Raw genomic sequence first — 18,895 nt, forward strand, 5'->3', positions numbered from 1 at the left:
AAATGTTTTTACAAGGGAAAAAAAGACCAACTTCTTTCATTCAATCTGCACCATTGCTTTTAGAAACAAGGCCTTAAGTTTAATGTTTGTTCTTAAATGTGGTGGTCTTAATGAGGTGTTCCCTATAATCTAGATCATTTGAACACTTACTTGATTCCTGTCTGTGGTGCTGTTTATTCACATGTTTGTTTAAAAGGCCTTGTTGGAGGAATTATGTCACCAAGGAGGTAGGCTTTGAGAGTGTAAAGATTCCTATTTGCTCTCTCAGCTTCCTGCTTAGCATTTAAGGTGTGAGCTCAGCTTGCAATTCCAGCCTTCACGCCCTCTGTGCCAACATCATAAACTCTTATTCATTTTGATCCATAAATTCAAATAAACCCTTCTTTCTGTAAGTTTCATTGGTTATAGTGTTTTACCACAACAATGGAAAAGTAACAGTACAGTACACTTTTATCACAGCAATGGGAAAATAACAGTACACTTACTAGATAGAAATAAAAAATAACAAGCTAGGCACAGTGGCACATGCCTGTAATCCCAGCACTTAAGAGGCTGAGCTGGGACTTTAATAGTGAGTTTGAGTTACACAGCAAGAAAATAAAACAAAACAAGCTGTATGTTATTAAAAGTGGGGCACATGAAATAAATAGTTAAAGTATATTTTATGTAATTGATTCCATTCAGAAAAGCAGGCTCTAGGGCATACTTTGTACATATACGAAAGGTTAAAAGAACAAAATGAAAGGAATGCTTCAGTGTTAATGTGAGTTTACTTATTGCTTACCCGTTTTAATTCTGCTGAACAGAAACATAATTATGCTTTTGAAAATCAAATAGTCAAAAATACTTCAATCTTTTAATCATTACTTAGCATTCTCATAACAGTCATTTAGATCTGTGGATTACAGAATTGCTCTAAAGTTGTTGATTTGCTATATAGCTACTAAAAATGGAAAGGTAAAAAAATATATGGGAATGATTTTTTCAGATATTTAAAAACATTTGCTTTCCCTCTCCATTTTGTTGTAATTCTTGTGCATTTGCTTGTTTCCCACATTTTTATCAGTTTGTTTAATATCCTCATAAAGTTTATCTTCAGGTGTCATTTTGTTTTTGTTGTGGTTGAAGCTTTGGAAGTTTTATCATTGTGGTCATATTTTTGTGTTTGTATAGCCATTGTCTTGAGCAGAAAGGAGTCATTGATACAAAATGATTACTTTTGTCAGTGCCAGCCACGACCTTTAGTCAGTCTGGCTATGTTGACAATAAAACCACAGAGTTTGGAGTTGAAAACCTAAGCCAAATCCTTATTACTCTGAAATACCCTGTGTGCCTTTTTCCTTCCCCAGTAGCAGTGGTATTAGTGTTTAACTGGTGGATAAATTGTTTAATAAATTACCATTTTATTAATAAATTAACCTTTGCCCTTTCTTCCATCTTGTGGAAGGAATTTTGTCTTTTGCTAAAAGTTGAGCATTTGGTTTCTATCTTTTCTGTGTTTTTTTAAATAAATATTAAAAATAATATAGAAATATAGAAATCTCATTTATTAATTGCTATAAATACATTAAGGCAAGTTTTGGTCTTATTTTCCTTATCAGAAGAGGTTTTCCATTTATAATCAATGAGAATACCTTTTGTATACAAATTATATAATTACTTGCAGTTTTATATCATGTTAGTATATTCTGTGAGTTGAATCTTAAATCCTATGGTCTACTTTATATTAATGATTTCAAAGAAAATGATTAGAAAGTAGCTTTCAGGTAACACTATATGCTTTTCCATGATGCATTACATGTATAGTCTATTAAATTAAGAATTCAATAGGATTTTTCTAAGAGCAAATAAAATGTACGTGTGTGTGTGTGTGTGTGTGTGTGTGTGTGTGTGTGTGTGTGTGTTTATTTTGAAAGCCGGTTTCCTGTAAATTGTGCTTGGCTTATTCTCTATACAGCAGTTCCTCCTTACCTATGGGAATAAATTCCAGACTCCCAGCAGATACCGAAAATTAAAGATTTATCCACTCTTACTCCATACATCTGTATCTATACATAAACATTTTCTTACACCTTTCTTTTGTTTGTTCAGTTTTCAATACCTTCAGCTGGTTTCTATAAAGACTTGGACATCCACAAATTATCACAGAGGTTGTGACATTTTATGACTGAACACTGCATTTTTATCTACATCACAGAGGACTTCAAGGAACAGTCTGAGAGGGTTCCTAAACTTAATAGTTTCTAACATCTATGTTTTTCTCATATACAAATGAAAGAAAACCAACATTCTCTTCCATCATAGAAAACAGCTCACAGTGGGCTAGGGAACACATACTGTTCCTAGGAATCAAAGATGAAAAAAACTGGACTTTTAAATTTAGAAAATGTAGAAATAACTAGATTGAATCAGAAGAATACAAATGACTGGATTGAGAGATTTTTTGTTTTTCTAGGACTGAATGTGAAAATATAGAATCATCAGAAGAGCATGGTGGTGACTAAGTCTTTACCCTTGTAACACAGATCTTCAGTTTGCCGTCACATCGTGGATAAGAGCTTTGAAGAGATTGAAGTGCATTCTCACGTCACAACAGTTGTCTCTGTATAGCTAGTTTGAGATTTTTCTATCCTCAGTTAAGAATATTTATCTCTAGTCTGATAGAAACAAGTTTATTAAACTGAATGGTTTCTTGGCTAGATTTATTTTTGTTGTAGAGGAGCTGAATTCTTCATATTTTATAGAGAGAAAGTTTGAGAGGAGTAGAAAAATGGAGACACTTATATTAATCCATCTGAAAGTTTCCAAGGAAATATTTTAATTCTGAAATTTCATGATATATAGGGGAATAATAATGAAGAGTATCTGAAGAAACTAACTTGTTATATATTATATATTGTTATATATTGTTATATATTGTTATATATTGTTATATATTACTGAGGCAGGGAGTGAGGTAATGATGCTCACACCACTATGTGGACTGTACTCTCTTATGCACTATTCCAAACATCCTGAATATGTTTTTATATTGTCCGCTGTCTTCTTTCCTTAGGTATGGATGAACGTGGAGGAACAACATCTTGGGGCACAAGTGGTCAACCAAGCCCTTCCTATGATTCATCAAGAGTAAGATTTTTAAAGTCTTATTTTAAGTCTTATTTAAATCTTTATTTAAGTCCTGTGATTCATCTAGAGTTTGTTTTTTTAAGTCAATTAATTGAGCTGAATTTCTGGTTATCTTGTATTGCCATGTGGCTGTGGCTTACCAGGTAAAGTTCCGTCTGGCGTCTGTTTCTGGCAGAGCTATATGGCCTCTCCCTGACTCTGTCTCCTTTCTCCCAGCAGTTTACTTTTCCCCAACTATCTATGTTGTAGAAGGAGGCCACTTGTTTTTCTTGGCCTCCCAGAATGAAAATAATCCCACAGAAACTATATTAATTAAATCACTGCTAGGCCCGTTAGCTCTAGCTTCTTATTGGCTAACTCTTACATTTTAATTTAATCCATCTCCATTATCACGGGGTCATGGCTGTGATATTGATTGTTATTTGGAGGGAAAGAGGTGCTGACTCACTCTATTAACATAGTGGCTATCAGTGCCCAAGAAAGAGCCATATTATGAGGTGAAGTACCTTGTCAATTGTCTCAGGATTTAGACTTTACTATTGATTCCTGGATACATTGTTCTTTCTTTTTAAAATCTTATTTACTTTTATTTTATGTGGGTTGTTGTTTTGCCTGGGAGTTAGTCTGTATGAGAGTATCAGATCTTGGAGTCACAGATGGTTGTGAGCTGTGTGTGGGCCTGGGATTTGAGCTCAGATTCTCTGGAAGAATAATCAGTGGCCTTAACTGCTGAGCCATCTCTCCAGCTCATGGCTACATTATAGACGTTCAATATTGTCTGCATTCTTAAGAGAGTTTCTGATTCTGAAAAATATATTTTGAGTGTGGAGGTGTGTTTTCTGTATTTTTGAAATAGCAGTTTTATATAGCAGCAATTTATAATACAGTTTTTATAAATATTCTTAAAATTCCTTCAGAAGCTCAAGTTACTGTCTTAGAATGCATTAAGTGGTTCTTTTGTAGTTTATATTAACTTCACTTTCAAGCTCTCTGGGTTTTTCTACTTGAGTATTATATGGGATTTTAGGAGAAGAACATGTAACAATGTATTCAAGCACTTACACCAAATTGATGATTCTGAAGTCTTTTACCTCCAGTGATTGGACTGAGAGAAAGTCCTGTTGTTTTTGTTATTTGATCTATAGGTTAGGTAGAAGAATTGTCTTTTACTTGTAATGTATTTATTAGCTTATTTTTAATGTAGGTTGTGGTTGAGAAAGTTAAACTGATTGTGTTAGTGTCACCCAGCTTCCTATTTAACCCAGGCACATTCCTACACACCCATCTCACTGCTTGTGGTCATCTTCTCCAGAAGTAGGCAGAGTTTTTATTATATGTGACCTCTCCAGGTCTTCTCAGATCCGAAAAGTAGCCTCATAGTACAGACAGAGGTGGTTAAGTTTCTGGTTGGGTGTTAGAGTTACTCATAGACACCCAGCTAGCAAAGAGATTTTTGTGAGGAAGATACTGGAGCAGATATGATACTTAATGGTGATGTTAGAGAGAATGATAGATAGACATATGTAGTATTCTTAGGCTTGAGATATTCTTAGACGGAGCCCTGCTTTTGTGGAAGCCCTTGTGCCCTCTATCTTGTCTGTGCACTCTTTGATAGTTTGACTATTACTGAAGAACAAACATAAAAATGAAAGGAGTACCATGATATGAAAGACATAGTCTAAAAAAATCTGTCAAAGTTAAAGCACCAGAGATGAGTAAGATTTAAATATTGCGTAGTGAAGACCTATAAAAAGGATAGGCAACATGATTTTATACGTCTTTTTATCTCCTTTAGTGCAAGAAATGTTTTCTCTGTTTAAGGCTGTGCTAGGTGTAAAGGTCAGGAAATTGGATTGTTCTTGTTGACTGCTGTGTTATTGATTTCTATCTATCTATCTATCTATCTATCTATCTATCTATCTATCTATCTATCTATCTATCTATCTATCCCCTTCTTACTATCAGTGTTATTCTGGACAGGTTATTTAAATTTACTATACTTCAGTCATTTGTAAAATAATAGCTACTTCATGAAGTTGTAACAAAGATTAAATGGAATGGTCAGGGTCTGATTTGCACTGTTCTGTATCTTTAGAAATCGCTTTGTAGATGTTTGTGTCTAATCAAACCAGCTACAAATGAATGACTACATTCACAAGAGATGCTCCTTTATAAATCTAATAAATGATAATTATTTACTTACTCAGTAATTAAAATACTTTTTTCTTTTGGATCTGTAAGAAATATAAATAAAATTAATTTCCTTTGCAATTATGCATTTCTTTCTTGGTTTAAAACAGGTCTTTTTTGTCAAATGATGATTTAAAAATATTAAAACAAAACAAAACAAAAAATGGGGCCAGAGAGATGGCCCAGTGCTTAACAGTACTGACTTCAATTCCTAGCAACCATATGGTGGCTCACAACTACTTGCAAGAGATCTGGTGCCATCTCCTGGTCTGCAAAGATACATTCAGGCAGAACACTGTATAATAAGTAAATAAATCTAAAAACAAAAACAAAACAACAAAGACAACCAAACAAAAAAAGAGTGTCAGGCAGTGATGATCTTTTCCTTTAATCCCAGCACTTTGGAGGCTGAGGCAGGCAGGTCTCTCTGAGTTTAAGGCCATCCTGGTCTACAGAGCGAGTTCCAGGACAGTCAGAGCCAGACAGAGACATCCTGTCTCAAAAAACGGTTGTTTACTAAAGCAATGTTTTATCCATAGAAGGTGTGGTGTGCTGTACTTATTTGTCAAATATAATCAAAATTTCGGAAATCACCAGATATATTAGGTTAATGGAATTTAATGGTTGATGGAGAAAAGCCCACAATTCCTTAACCCTATACAAAGAACTACAGACAACTAAGGAGTACTGAGAGTAGTACAAAAATTCTTTTCCAGGGAAGAGCACCCCAATAGGCCACCCAGTATTAAACAGTCATACCTGAAGAAATACATACACATAATATTATACAAACGAGCAGGCCGTATTTAGAAATGTATATGTAGATACATATTTGCATATAACAGCAATTAATGAAAAAAAGAGGCCATGCATTTGAAAGAGCAAGAAGGACAATATGTGAGAGTTTAGAGGCAGGAAAGGGAAGGGTGGAAATGATTTAATTATAATTTCAAAACAAAAAAGTTAGAAAGTGAATGAACAGTTTTTTTTTTTTTTTTTAAAGGACAGAACAATGATGGAAGACTGGGGTTTACAGTAGATAGTAGTCTTAGTAATAGGGAACAGGCCCCCTGTGTTTTTACAGATGCAAATTCCTGATAGATAAGAACCCAATTCAGGCATTTTATATGAGGTCGGACTTGAAAACTTGTACATATGACCTTAGAGAAGACAACTTTGTTTTAGATTCTTTTTGTCTTCAAAATTATGTAGTTTTACACAGACCTTAAAGGGCTTAGATAAAAATGGATATTATAGCTATGAAATATTTCACTTGTTGATACAACAAATAGAAACTATTACTGTTCCTAGTGATTTATCTCAATATCAAATAATTCAGTATGCATTTTCATCATATATTTCCTGAATACAGATTCTGTTTCTGAGATGTGACTGATACCTGGTTCTGTTTCTCTTACAAGTGACCATGTTGTTTGGTTTTGTCTGTTCTTTTGCACACTGGTACCTAACCTCGCCCAAACTCTACTATGTACCATTAAGGTCTGTACTTCACAGCCTGCATGAGATGCAGAACTCACCTGCTGATATATAGACCAAATACTTTACTGCTTCTTCGTAAAAGTCTATATAGGCTCACTGCTAGCAAACCACTAATAGGAAATTAATTTCTTCATGTCATTAGTGACTATGAAGTTTTTTCTTTTTTTAAAGTCATGATTATTTTCCATAACATGTGGCTGTTAAGGTGGGTATTTATTTATCTTTCTTGTTATTATTTTTACAAAGAACTTGAATTGTCTTGAACAGAATTTGAGTGCTTCCAAATTTCCCCTAGGTTTTTTTTCCCTTCTTTTTCTTTTTTATATTGTGCTTTGCAGAACAAAACAATCATTTGCAAGTTTGCTTTTTTCTTTCCTCATCATTTGCTGTCTCATAGAATTTCCACAACTGAAAAAATGTGTTAGCTATCATTTGCCCCAGTTCTTTTGTTTTCCAGAGGAGAAGCCAGATTTGGAGAGTGTGAGGTTGGTCAGGTAACTCCATTATTTACATGAGGAGGGTTGCACTTAACTCATCAGTCCTTGCCTCTGGCCTGTGACTGTATTACACGTTGCCAATGTGTTTTAAGTCCCCTTGCCTTGCCATAGAAGTTCCTAATTCAAAGAGTAGGCCTAATTTTTCTGACATACTTTTCAGGGAAAATAGAAAGTTAGAACAAGAAAGGGGACCTGCAGCTAGTGAAAGAAAATTTGGAACATGATGCTACTTAGCCACCTGGAGATGTGCTTAGTTGGTAGAATACTTTCCTATATTCTGTGAGGTTCTGGCTTTGGTCCCTAGCACCACACAAACTGGATGTGGTGGCACACTCTTGTGATTACAGCTCTTGGGAAGTAGAGGTTGGAGGTTCAAATGTTCAAGGTCACCTTGGACTATTTAGCAAGCTTGAGCCCATTTGGAGTGAAAGGAGGGGGAGAGGAGAAAGGAGGGTTATTTACATAGCAAGAGTAGTGTGCAATGAGGCAGAATCATAGAATTAGTTGTTGAATATCCAACTTGATCCAGTTGATAGATGGTACTGTCAGTGTCTATTTCTGACACCCCTCACACCTTGCTTTGTGATACTGAATAAGTTAATTTTTTTTACATCAAACTTTTTATCCCTTTTTTCTTCATTGATAACAAATGGAATGCACACCAATAATGGCTACATCACCAGTCTTCAAGCTTTTGCCAATAAGTAGAGAGGGGGAAAGCAGCTATGTGTTGATGGGTTAGCCTTTAAATAAAGTCCTTCAGTTATCAGTTGTGTGTGACTCAGCACAGAATGATTTCAGGAACTTGTTACTTTTTCTTTTTAGGTTGTGAACCTAGCCTCTAACGGCTGAACAGTTTTTCCCAAGAGCCCCAGGGACTTTCTCCTAAGGGATGAGTAGTAGACACATTTTGAGTTCTGTAGTACTTGTTCTGACTTTTGCTTCCTTCTAGCAGTGGGTTCACAGGGAGTTGAGGGCTCAGAGTATTAGCAGTGTTTTGACCACACTAAGGGGTTATACTGGCTGTAGTTTCAGATTGGCCTGGTTAGGTTTACATGTCATAGCAGAAGCCTTAGTAGTTGCTAATAGAACAGAGAGACCCTCTCTGCTTCTTTTCCTACTGGGAACTCAGTATTATGAGGAAACACCATTGCAAATAAGAATATTAATACAGTCTGTTCCTCAGTACTGGGAATTGAACCCAGGGCTACACTTACTAGGTAAGTGCTCTACCATTGAGCTGTATTCCAGCCTCTTGTTTTCAAAATCATTATTTTGGAACTAGAGAGAAAGCTCAATGGTTAAAACACTTGACTGCTATTGCAGGGATCTGAGTTCAATTCCCAGCAGCCACATTGGGTGGCTCAAAGCGCCTATAATTTGAGCATCGGGATCTCACAGTCTTTTCTGATGCCTGAGAGCACCTAAACATATATGTGTGACATATACTCAGACAGACACATAAACTTAATATATATATATATATATATATATATATATATATATATATATAAAATCTTATTTTGAGGTAGACTGTTTCTTAAAGTTGCCCCTTCTGACCTTGAACCTATTTGTAACCCAGAGTTATAATCATCCAGCCTTACCTTTCTGAGTAGCTGGGATTGTAGGGCTGTACCCCAGGCTTCACTTAGTTTTCTTGCCTTTAAGGGATTTTTCTGGCATGGCCCCCACTTGAATATTCTGCAGTTGGTAAATGCATCAAGTTTTTGAAATGCTCGAGGTAAATAATTGCATATTTAAGAGTTCAGAAAGTATGCTTAGAAATATGCCACATTTGCCTAAACAGTTGCATTTTTTGAAAAATGCTTTTAACTCTTTTAGGTAGTAAGATGGGAGTTATAATTAGGTAGCCAATGATTTCAAAATAATTTTATTGCTCACTCTAAATATTTATCACAATAATTTTATTGGTTAGGAAAGATATAATTGAGAGAAGTGTTAACTAGGCTGAACAAGCATTTGTATGAATAGAATAGAAAGAGAAACAACTTTCTTGAAATCTGTCTTTACTTAGTAGGTGAATAGTATGAAATAAGAGGGGTAACTTTTCATTAGGGAAAATGTAGTCTATACTTTTGGGACTAGACTCAATTTCAAATAGACTCGTTGATAGGGAATGGCCTAGCGCTTTACAAGGACTGGTTTATTGTGGTATGAAAGGTGGGTCCAGGATGAAATATTGACAAGAAATAGGATGCTCTGGGAAGATTAATTACATAGATCTGCTTAGGATGAAATCACACTTAGTTTAGGGCAATAGGAGCCAGACTGCAGAGTAATGGAAAGAAAAGAAATTTCACTAAAGGTGGTAGTAGTATTTGTGGGGCAGCTGGCAGGACTAGGTAGCTGGGGAAGTGAATCATACAGGCTCTTCCCTGCTACAGAATGATAACCCTGGAATTCAATTATCTGTGGTTTTTAGGATGTGACAAGTTTGCTTTTGTTGTGTTAACTACCTGATGGCTGGATTTTTTTTTTTAAACCCTTTTGTGAGAATGAAAAGCTGAAAATAGCTTTTTTTCCTTGTGCCCATTTTTCAGGACTCAGATGGTAAAGCTTAGTGTTAACCATCTTTCCTATAGAACAGAAGATATAGTCTCTAAACTGTTTATTATTTGCTCTTTTTTTATTTTTCTGAGGGGGAAAGGCACAGATTTTATGGTTAGTAGGAAGTTCAAATGCACTAATTAGAAAGGACACACAAATTTTGAAATAGTATTTTATGCCTCTTGATCTCAGGTACAAAACAGGAGATGAAGCAGTTAAATAGCAAAGCAAGACAGAAGGGACAGAGAATTAAAGTAAGTGTTTTCCATGTATTGCATCTATGTTCCCATTAATCTCTGTTTTGTTATGTAACTGCTCCTTCAGCATGTTTTAGATGTGAAGAAAGCTGTGGGTGAGAAAGTGTATATTTTAAGGTTAGGTTTAAATTAGTCTAGAGAGTAATTGTTGTGATTCTTAGTGCCATTCAAGACAGCATCAGCCTGAATTGAATCTATTCTTTCTTAAGAGAAGGTGGATTATGAGATATATGTAAGCATTTAAATCTCTGCCAGCACAGATTTAAGGTAAAAGAAATCATATAACTTTAAATTGCCTACTATTCAGTTTTAAGACAGCCAAAGTTTCTTTTTCCAGTCTGTCAAATCTTAGAGCAAGCCTGTTGAGACTTGAAGTCTATATGCCTATACACTCCGTACTAGGACAGATTGACCTTGACAGTTCTCTCTTAGGTTCTTTAGACTTCACAGCTAATCAGTGGGTGACTGAGGTCTAGCCTATTATACAGTAGCAGAGATCTACTAGATACTAGACTGGCTACTAGACATCTGTTCAGTCTTCCAGAACACCCACTTAGCAAAAGTTACCAGGTAGCACTTGAGTATATTTAATTTTTAATCTTTGATATTCTTTTTTATAATTGTTGAGCTGGATCTTGATAGTAGTCTCTTTAGTATTTGCTGAGTTTAGAGATCTCTTATTTATGAAAAAAACAATGTAGGATAGATTGTAGCTGAACAAATTTTTATAACTAATTAGCTTACTTTTGTTAATAACTAAGGGTTCCCATTTATCACAGTTACAACTTTATAGATTTTGCTTTGATCTTTAGAATATTCGACAAATAAGCCATTTTAAGATTCTTTTCATTTTGAAGATGAGGGCATCAAAGTTTTGAGTAGGTCTAGTAATGGTAACCAGTCTTGATGACTAACTGGCCCCATTATTATGCTGACTTGTCAGAGTGTGTAAGAGGCCTTAAAAACCCTTCACATTCTTATCATCCAGGACTTTAAGGAACAGTACTCTAGAAAAATTTAAGGTTATGCTACCTTTTTTTTCTTGTTTCATTTTACTCTTCCTCCTCCTCCACCTTATTGTTATTATTATAGTGTGTATCTCTCTCTCTCTTTCTCTGTGTCTGTCTGTCTGTCTGTGTAGAACAACTGGGGGGAGTTTGTTTCATTCTTCCACTATGTGGGTCCTGAGTGTGGAGCTCAAGTCATCAGGCTTAGTGGCAAGCACCTTTACCTACTAACCCATATCACCAGCCTCACTATATTATTTTCTTACAAAATTTTAATATGTTGTAAAAAAATGAGCTGTAGTACCAATCAGACAGTCTAAACAAACTGACTTCCTATTTTTTTTAATTTCCTATCTGGAAAGAGATTCTTTTCCTTCTAATTGATAATTAAATAGAGGAAGTTTTATTATAGGTAGCCTGATTTGAAAATTTGTTAGTGTTTATTCCTGTTTTTATGTCTAGTCCTATGAGAAGTTATATATCCATTATGATGCAAAATCCTGTCAGGAACTTTCAAATTCTATATGTTTCCTTGGAAAGGCAGCTATTTTGAATTCCTAGAGTATGTCCTAGACATGATGGTGGGCTACTGTGATTTTTAAATGTCCAACAAGAAATCCTGTAAATCATGAAATACAAATTTTGTTATTTTTTTTGTTGGGTTTTTGTTTTTTTCAAGACAGAGTTTCTCTATCGCCTTGAAGCCTGTCCTGGATCTCACTCTGTAGACCAGGCTGCCCTTGAGTTCACAGAGATCCTCCTGCTTCTGCCTCCCAAGTGATGGAATTAAAGGCGCTTGCCACTACTCACCCAGCAATTTTGAATTATTGAAAATCGGAAAAAAATATTGTTTTACATATCTTGGTACTTAGAGATTAGTGAGGAGACAATGCTGTAATCCAATTCTTAGACCTACATTCTTATAACAAAATGTAGATTTGTACATTCTTAAAAAAAGAAGCCCCATTTCTTTAAATCTTTGAAACATGTGCACCCTTAACAAAGCAAGAGTCCCAAAGGAGATTTTGATTGCTGGAGGACTTAGCTTTATCCTTTTGTGACATACTTATGTTGTCCCATGTTCTAATGATTATTCTAAAGCATTCTCCTTCAATATGTTAAACTTTCTACTGTCAAGTGAAACCATTTATTTTCATGATTCTACATGACATTAAGCTTTGTAATACCTGAGAAAATAAAGGAGCAAAGATGTATTTGGCTCCACAACTCCTTCATGGGAACTGGAACAAGATATAACACCCAAAGGGCACTTCCCAAGAATCTATTCCTTTTACTTGGTTCCTACCTATTAGGTTTCTACCCTTCAGTAGTTCAGCAAACATTGAGCCCATTAGTCAGTCCAGTCATTCCTCTAAAGCCCCACCTTTGAACATGGCTGATGCAGCAGGCCATCAAGTGATCAGCCTCTGGAAGACACTTCAGACTTGTACTCCAATATGGTATAATCAATGTGATGCTTTGTAGAGAAGAGAATATATTTTTGGTGTTAGAAACTTATTTTGTTGTCAAACAATAAAGTATCACCTGTCCTGGTAGGTGAAGAATGTCTGAAGTATGCATGTCATTAGGGGCAAACATCAAAGAGTTCCTTATACCTCTTTCTGTAGTCTATTTAATAAATGTGGACATTGGAGTTTTTCTGCTCCTGTTCTCATGGTCTTTCTTTATAGTGTGTTCTTATGGGAAAAATGAACACTATTGTTTTCTAATGTCAAAGTAACCTTATACTTGTAGGCAGACTTGTAGCATTGAGTGTTGTGGAGTGTCATTTTTGTATTTATGTATTCAGTTTGTTACAGTGTTGCAGGTGTTCATGCCTGAGAAATTGACTTCTGATTGGTTTTGCTTTTTTCATTGCCTTTGTCAAAATTAGGTAGAACAATAATGCTAGCCTTAATTGGAAAATTACTTAATTTATATTTCTGCAAGAATTCATGTAGTATTGATATCATTTTTGTTTTTGATAGAATCACTACCAAAGATAATATTGACCTTAATTCTCTTTCAGATGATTTTTTAAAACATACTTATTGTGTATGTGGTATGGAGGTCAATGGGCAGTTTGTGAGTTTTGTGGATCAGACTCAGATCATTAGACTTGACCAAGCATTTTGACCTAACTAAGCAATCTTGCCAGCCCTGGAATGATTTTTTTAAATTAAATTTGTCTATAAAGGGCTATTCAAGGTTTTTTTTTTTTTAAAAAAAAAAACAAGATTGACTTGAACAACTTAACAAATGTGCCATTTGTCCATTTCATCTGAGTTGCATTTGCGCATTATAGTTCTTATCTTTTTATTATTTGAGTCAGTTAGTTGTCCCTTATGTTGTTAAGTGACCACAAACTTAGTAGTTTAAAATGATACATTTATTTCTAATAGTTTCTGTAGTTTAGAAATCTGGTATAGTTTGGCCTGGTCCTTGGCTTCAGTGTTTCTTGCCAGGCTATAGGTAAGGTGTTAGTCAGGACTGGGTGTTTATGTGAAGGGCTAGTTGGACAAGGATCTGCTGTGAAGATGTAGATTTTTTGTTTTGTTTATATGAAGGGATTCTGAGTACTAAGATATTCTGATAACATGAGAGTAACTTAACCAGTGGAAATGATCCTGCATTAACATGCTTACTACCCTTTTATCAGATTTGTTGATACAGAAGTTTTTTTTTTTAAAGTGGCTAACGTTAATTAACATTCTGTCAGATTGTCTGGATACATGTAATCCCTTAAAAGCTAAGTCACAGAAGACACTCAATAAAAATTAACTGTGATGAACATGGCCAGAGCTTTGTTCATTTTCATTATCTAATTGTTTTCTAATTATCAATATGCTTCATTTGCTTTAAGTGTCCTGTAACAAGTTGTAATGCCTTCTACCTGCCTGAAAGTTACTTTGTGCCTTGATGTTCCCATTTGAAGCTGTGCTGACATTTGGTCATCTATGCTATTTATGTTTTTGTACTGGGAATTTACTTTGAAATTTGATAGGGTGATTGTTCTCAGTTTAAAATTTACTGGTCCTGTTTTCCTGTCCTTTGTACTAATGAAAATTTAGTAATACTAATAAGACCTTGGAGACTGTGATGTATCATAGTTTAGTTTTCCTGAGAGAGGGAGAGAGAGAGAGATCCTTCTTTTCCAGACTGTGAGCTGTTTAAACACAAGGATTGCTTTATTCATTTTGTAGCCTACAATAGTGGACTGTTTAATATGATAGAAACAATATTACACACAATGTATTATGTGCATGTAATCCATATGTACTTTAATTTCATTAGTAAATATTAAAATGACATGATAAGACAGATAAAATATACAGGATGTAAGGGATAGGTAAGAAGAAAATAAGAGGAAGCATAAAGAGAAGGAAAGAGATTGACAGTGTTGACAGGCATTTATGTTGACGTCTGAGATAGAGATTGGCAGTACACATTGAAAAAAATTAGGACAGGCAGTAAAAGAGAGAATGCACTTGTTCTCTTTAATATTGAGAATTGCCATGTTGATCTCACACACACACACACATGTAGTAATAGGTGCCGGCCGCCTCCGGCTTATGCCCCGAAATAATTACACAGACACTGTATTCTTTTAAGCACTGCTTGGCCCATCTATCTAGCCTCTTCTAGGCTAATTCTCACATATTAATTTAGCCCATTTCTAATCATCTGCTGTAGCCCACAAGGTGGCTTACCAGGGAGATTCTAGCCTACGTCCATCCTGGGTCGGAGCTTCATCGCGTGTGTCTCAGAGAGCAGAGCTCTAGCCTCTGCCCGCAAGAGTGGAGCATCGTCTCTCTCTGAGGCGTCTGCCCCCGAGAGGAGAGCTGTGGAGTCTGACCTCACTTCCTCTTCCGCCCAGCATTCTGCTCTGTTTACTCCTCCCACCTTATGTTTTAACCTATCAGGGCAAGCAGCTTCTTTATTTAATTAACCAATGACCTTCCTCCATCACACACACACACACACACGCACACGCACACACACACACACACACGTTTCAGTTTATGCTGCTATTAGCCCTAATGTTAAAGAGGTACACTTTCCAATCTCTTAGGAAGTACATAAAAATGAAACAAAAAAAGGTACTACTGTGAGCAGTTGAATATCAAACGAAGGCTAGGCTGTTTGTTCTGAAAACTCTGTACTGTGTGCATTCATTCATTTTTGTAACTTCCGAATCTTTCATTGACAAATTATAAGATAGTACCAATTTGGACTAAATGCCTGAATTAGAAAATATTTTTAAAGAACACAATTACCATTTTACTTGCACTTTAAATCTTACACTCATTCTTTTAATGCAGTGCCCTTAAACTTGTTGACAGTTTGATTGAACTAAGCAGAATACACATGTTCATACAGATCATTTTCTTCTGGTAGTGGATTAGATTGCAGGGTTTTTTGTTTTGTTTTGTTTTTTTTTTTGTACTAGATGAAATTTCTTTTGTGTTTTCATAATCCTGAACTATCTTGCCAGCTCCACACAATATTTTTTAAAATTAAAAGGAAGAGGGAGGGAGAATTGTGCATATGCATGAAGATGTGGAGGGGTGGACACTGGGTGCTTAGCTCCATCACTCTCTGCCCTGTTACCTTGTGTCAGGATCTCTCACTGAATCTGGAGCTAGACTGATGGCCAGCAGCCCTAGGGATCTTGTGTCTCCGGTAGTATTAAGGTTACAGGTGTGCACAGCTACTATTCATGGCTTTGTTTATATGAGTGCTGAAAACTCACTCCTCTTACTCCCCTCCCCTTCCCCGGACAGGTTTTATCTGTGTAGCCCTGGCTGTTCTGGACTTGCACTCTAGACCAGGCTGGCCTCAAACTCTGAAATCCATCTGGCTCTGCCTCCTGAGATGCCTCCTCAGATGGATATTGGCCATTACCTGGCTCAGGTTCTCTTTTTTAAACATCAAGTGTTCTTATTTACTGAGCTCTTTTCCCCAGCCCCGTAAAAATTAAGATTTTAAATTTTTTTCAACAATGGGACCAGGATTTATCCTGGGTACATGAACTGGTGTTTTGGAACTCATTCTCTAAGATGGCATACCTTGCTCACTCTTGATACAGCCGGGAGGGCCTTGATCCTGCCTCAACTTTGTATGCCAGACTTTGTTGACTCCACAAGAGAGGCCTTTCCTCCTCTGAGGAGTGGATAGAAGGGTAGAATAGGGAGGATATGAGGGGGGGCAGGAGAAGGGGAGGGAGGGGGAATTGGGGTTGATATGTAAAATGAAAAAATATTTTTTTTTGCTAAAAGGTGATAAGCACATACCTATAAAAGTCACAATTATTCAGGCTGAGATAGGAAAACCACTTGAGCTTAGGAAAAGAAAGACTTTGTTAATCTTTGATTGATTGATTGATATATCAACTAGATTTTGTGTGCTAGGGCTTATGTATAAAAATTTTAAGTGATTATATGTGGCTTAAATTTGTTAATATTGAAGCAGCTTTGATTCATCATTTTAAGTCTATTTTCTTATTACAGCAAAGACTAACCTTTCTAGGTTTATGCAACATAAAGTGAGCATAAAGTAGGAAGTGATCTTATAGAATACATTTTATTTATTGAGCTGTGCTACTCGCTGTTTACTTTGAAATATATAGGTAAATACAGACGTTGAAAATATTTTAATTGCTTTGAGTTTTAACTGGAATTCTTAATTTTCATATATTTATTTTATTCATCTGTTATGGAATAATATGACTGAAAATTAACCTTTTTTTAGAGTCATACCATTTTATAGCCTCAGCAGATCTCAGTGAGTATATAGGCTGTAATGCCTTGTTTTCACACTGCCTAAGAATGGCAGTGAGAAGGGGGTGACAGAAAGAATGCTGAGGTATATTGGATCATGGTATGTTAGTTAGTACTTGTACAGTGTTTGTTTTTAAAATAAAAGTAAACTCCAAGGGATGACTCATCAAGACCATCCTATTTTGTGCATCTCTTTGGGTATGGCAGATTGGACTATGATTGTGGTCACCAGCGTACGTTCTTACAGCCATTATCATGTTGAAAATATCATTTTAACTTTTGATTGTCTGACACATGTATCACCAATTCTATTATAGGCAAAAACGAAACCCATTCAGTTTGAAGTTACTGAACAGTGGAAGTCATATGTGCCATCTATAAGCAGTTGTAATGATTCAACAGTTAGTTAACCCTTGGAATATAGCCTTCTGGTTGAATTAATACCTCATTCCACAGAGATAGTGAAGTCTGTTTCTGCTTCTTTAATGTCTTCTTAAATGCTAAGGTGCACTCAGGAGAATGATAAATTGTTCAGTGATACAGCCCCAAGAAATGCTGAATGGTCTCAGTCAAGCAGGCACATTCAGTCTTTGTTGGTTTCTCTTCAGTTTTCATCATCTTTGCTGTCATAATTTTGAGTTATTAGAGGGCTTATTATCACCTGAAGTTTTAAAAAATTAACTAGAAACACTCCAGATTTGGAGGCAGTGCTGTGTTGTTTGTGGGAACCTGAGAATCAGAATAGTTGTAACCCTCTGAGACTTTTGGAAAGTTTATTCTGTTCTATCCTTGCCTTTAAGAAAATGTATTAGAAGGTAAGAGAAACATAATAGCTGCCATGAAATATTCTTAGCATTATTATTTTATGGTATTTATAATTTCCTTTTCAGACTTATAGATTTAATGAGCTATTTTGTTATTTTCCTTTTTTATATGGTCCAGATTCCATAAGAGTCGATCTTATCATACTAATTTTGTTCTGTGTTTGTTCTACATTTAAGAATGGATATATTTCCAGTTTACTTATTGTGAATAATTTAAAGCATTTTAGGTTCAGCCTGTAATTACCTGCCTTTGTAAGAATGGTAACTAAGGAGGAATAGGTGAAGATAAGCATTTTTCTAATGCATTACAGCTTGGTAGTATGTTTTCTGTTTTTTTTTTTTTTCTTCATTTTTTCCTTTTAATTGTAGTGGGAAGACCCATTTTTTATTTTATTTTATTTTATTTTATTTTATTTTATTTTATTTTTGTAGACAGGATCTTTCTACATAGTTCCTGGAATTTGGTGTTTGTATTTTAATAAATAAAACTTACCTGAGGATCAGAAAAGTAAAACAGCCATATTGGCCAGCCTTAGAGACCAGGCAGCAATGACACACACCTTTAATCCTATTAGCCACACTAGTTTGCCATAGAAACTAGGTGGTAGTGGTGCCCTCTGATAACTTAAAATTATGACACCCTTAATTACAGCTAGAGAAGCTTATAAGATGGAAGAGGCAGCTCTTAGTCTCAGTCTGATTCTGAGGTGTCCTGGAGGCAAGGATCACTATTTTCAGTCTGAGGTGGAGGTAAAAGCCAGTGACTGGCTGCTTTGCTTTTCTGATCTTTAAGGTGAACCACAATGTCGGTCTCTGAGGTTTTTATGAATTGTGCTTTATTTGGGCACCCAACATGGGGCTCAAACCCACCACCCTGAGATTCCAGTCTCATGCTCTACTGATTGAGCTAGAACTGTCCTTCTGGATGCAATGGGAGCATGTCCAAAGATCTTTCCCTTTGCATGATTTGAGGTCTTACAGTGATGGTCTGTAGAATATTTATAGCCTTTCTTTTCACTGGAAGCATTGAGAACTTTGAAGACAGTGGGCTAATGTTTGTGTTTGTTTTCAAAAACTTGTTTTCCTTTAAGAGCATAAGGAATTTTTTTTTTTTTTTTTTTTTTTTTTTTTTTTTTTTTTTTT

The 18,895-nt window shown here is 35.6% G+C and overlaps 1 protein-coding gene across 5 annotated transcripts in view; it reads left to right on the plus strand.

Moving 5' to 3' along the window:
* Positions 1 to 18,895, plus strand: part of Tcf12 (transcription factor 12) — a 270,002-nt gene that overhangs the window by 93,105 nt on the left and 158,002 nt on the right. For all 5 annotated transcript variants that reach the window (XM_005347649.2, XM_005347651.2, XM_026779115.1 and 2 more), the window contains one exon: positions 3,056 to 3,129. In XM_005347649.2, coding sequence (XP_005347706.1) covers positions 3,056 to 3,129 — 74 coding nt within the window. The remainder of the gene's footprint in view (positions 1 to 3,055; positions 3,130 to 18,895) is intronic.

Source organism: Microtus ochrogaster, chromosome 5 (assembly GCF_000317375.1).
Source record: "Microtus ochrogaster isolate Prairie Vole_2 chromosome 5, MicOch1.0, whole genome shotgun sequence".
Lineage (NCBI taxonomy): Eukaryota > Metazoa > Chordata > Mammalia > Rodentia > Cricetidae > Microtus > Microtus ochrogaster.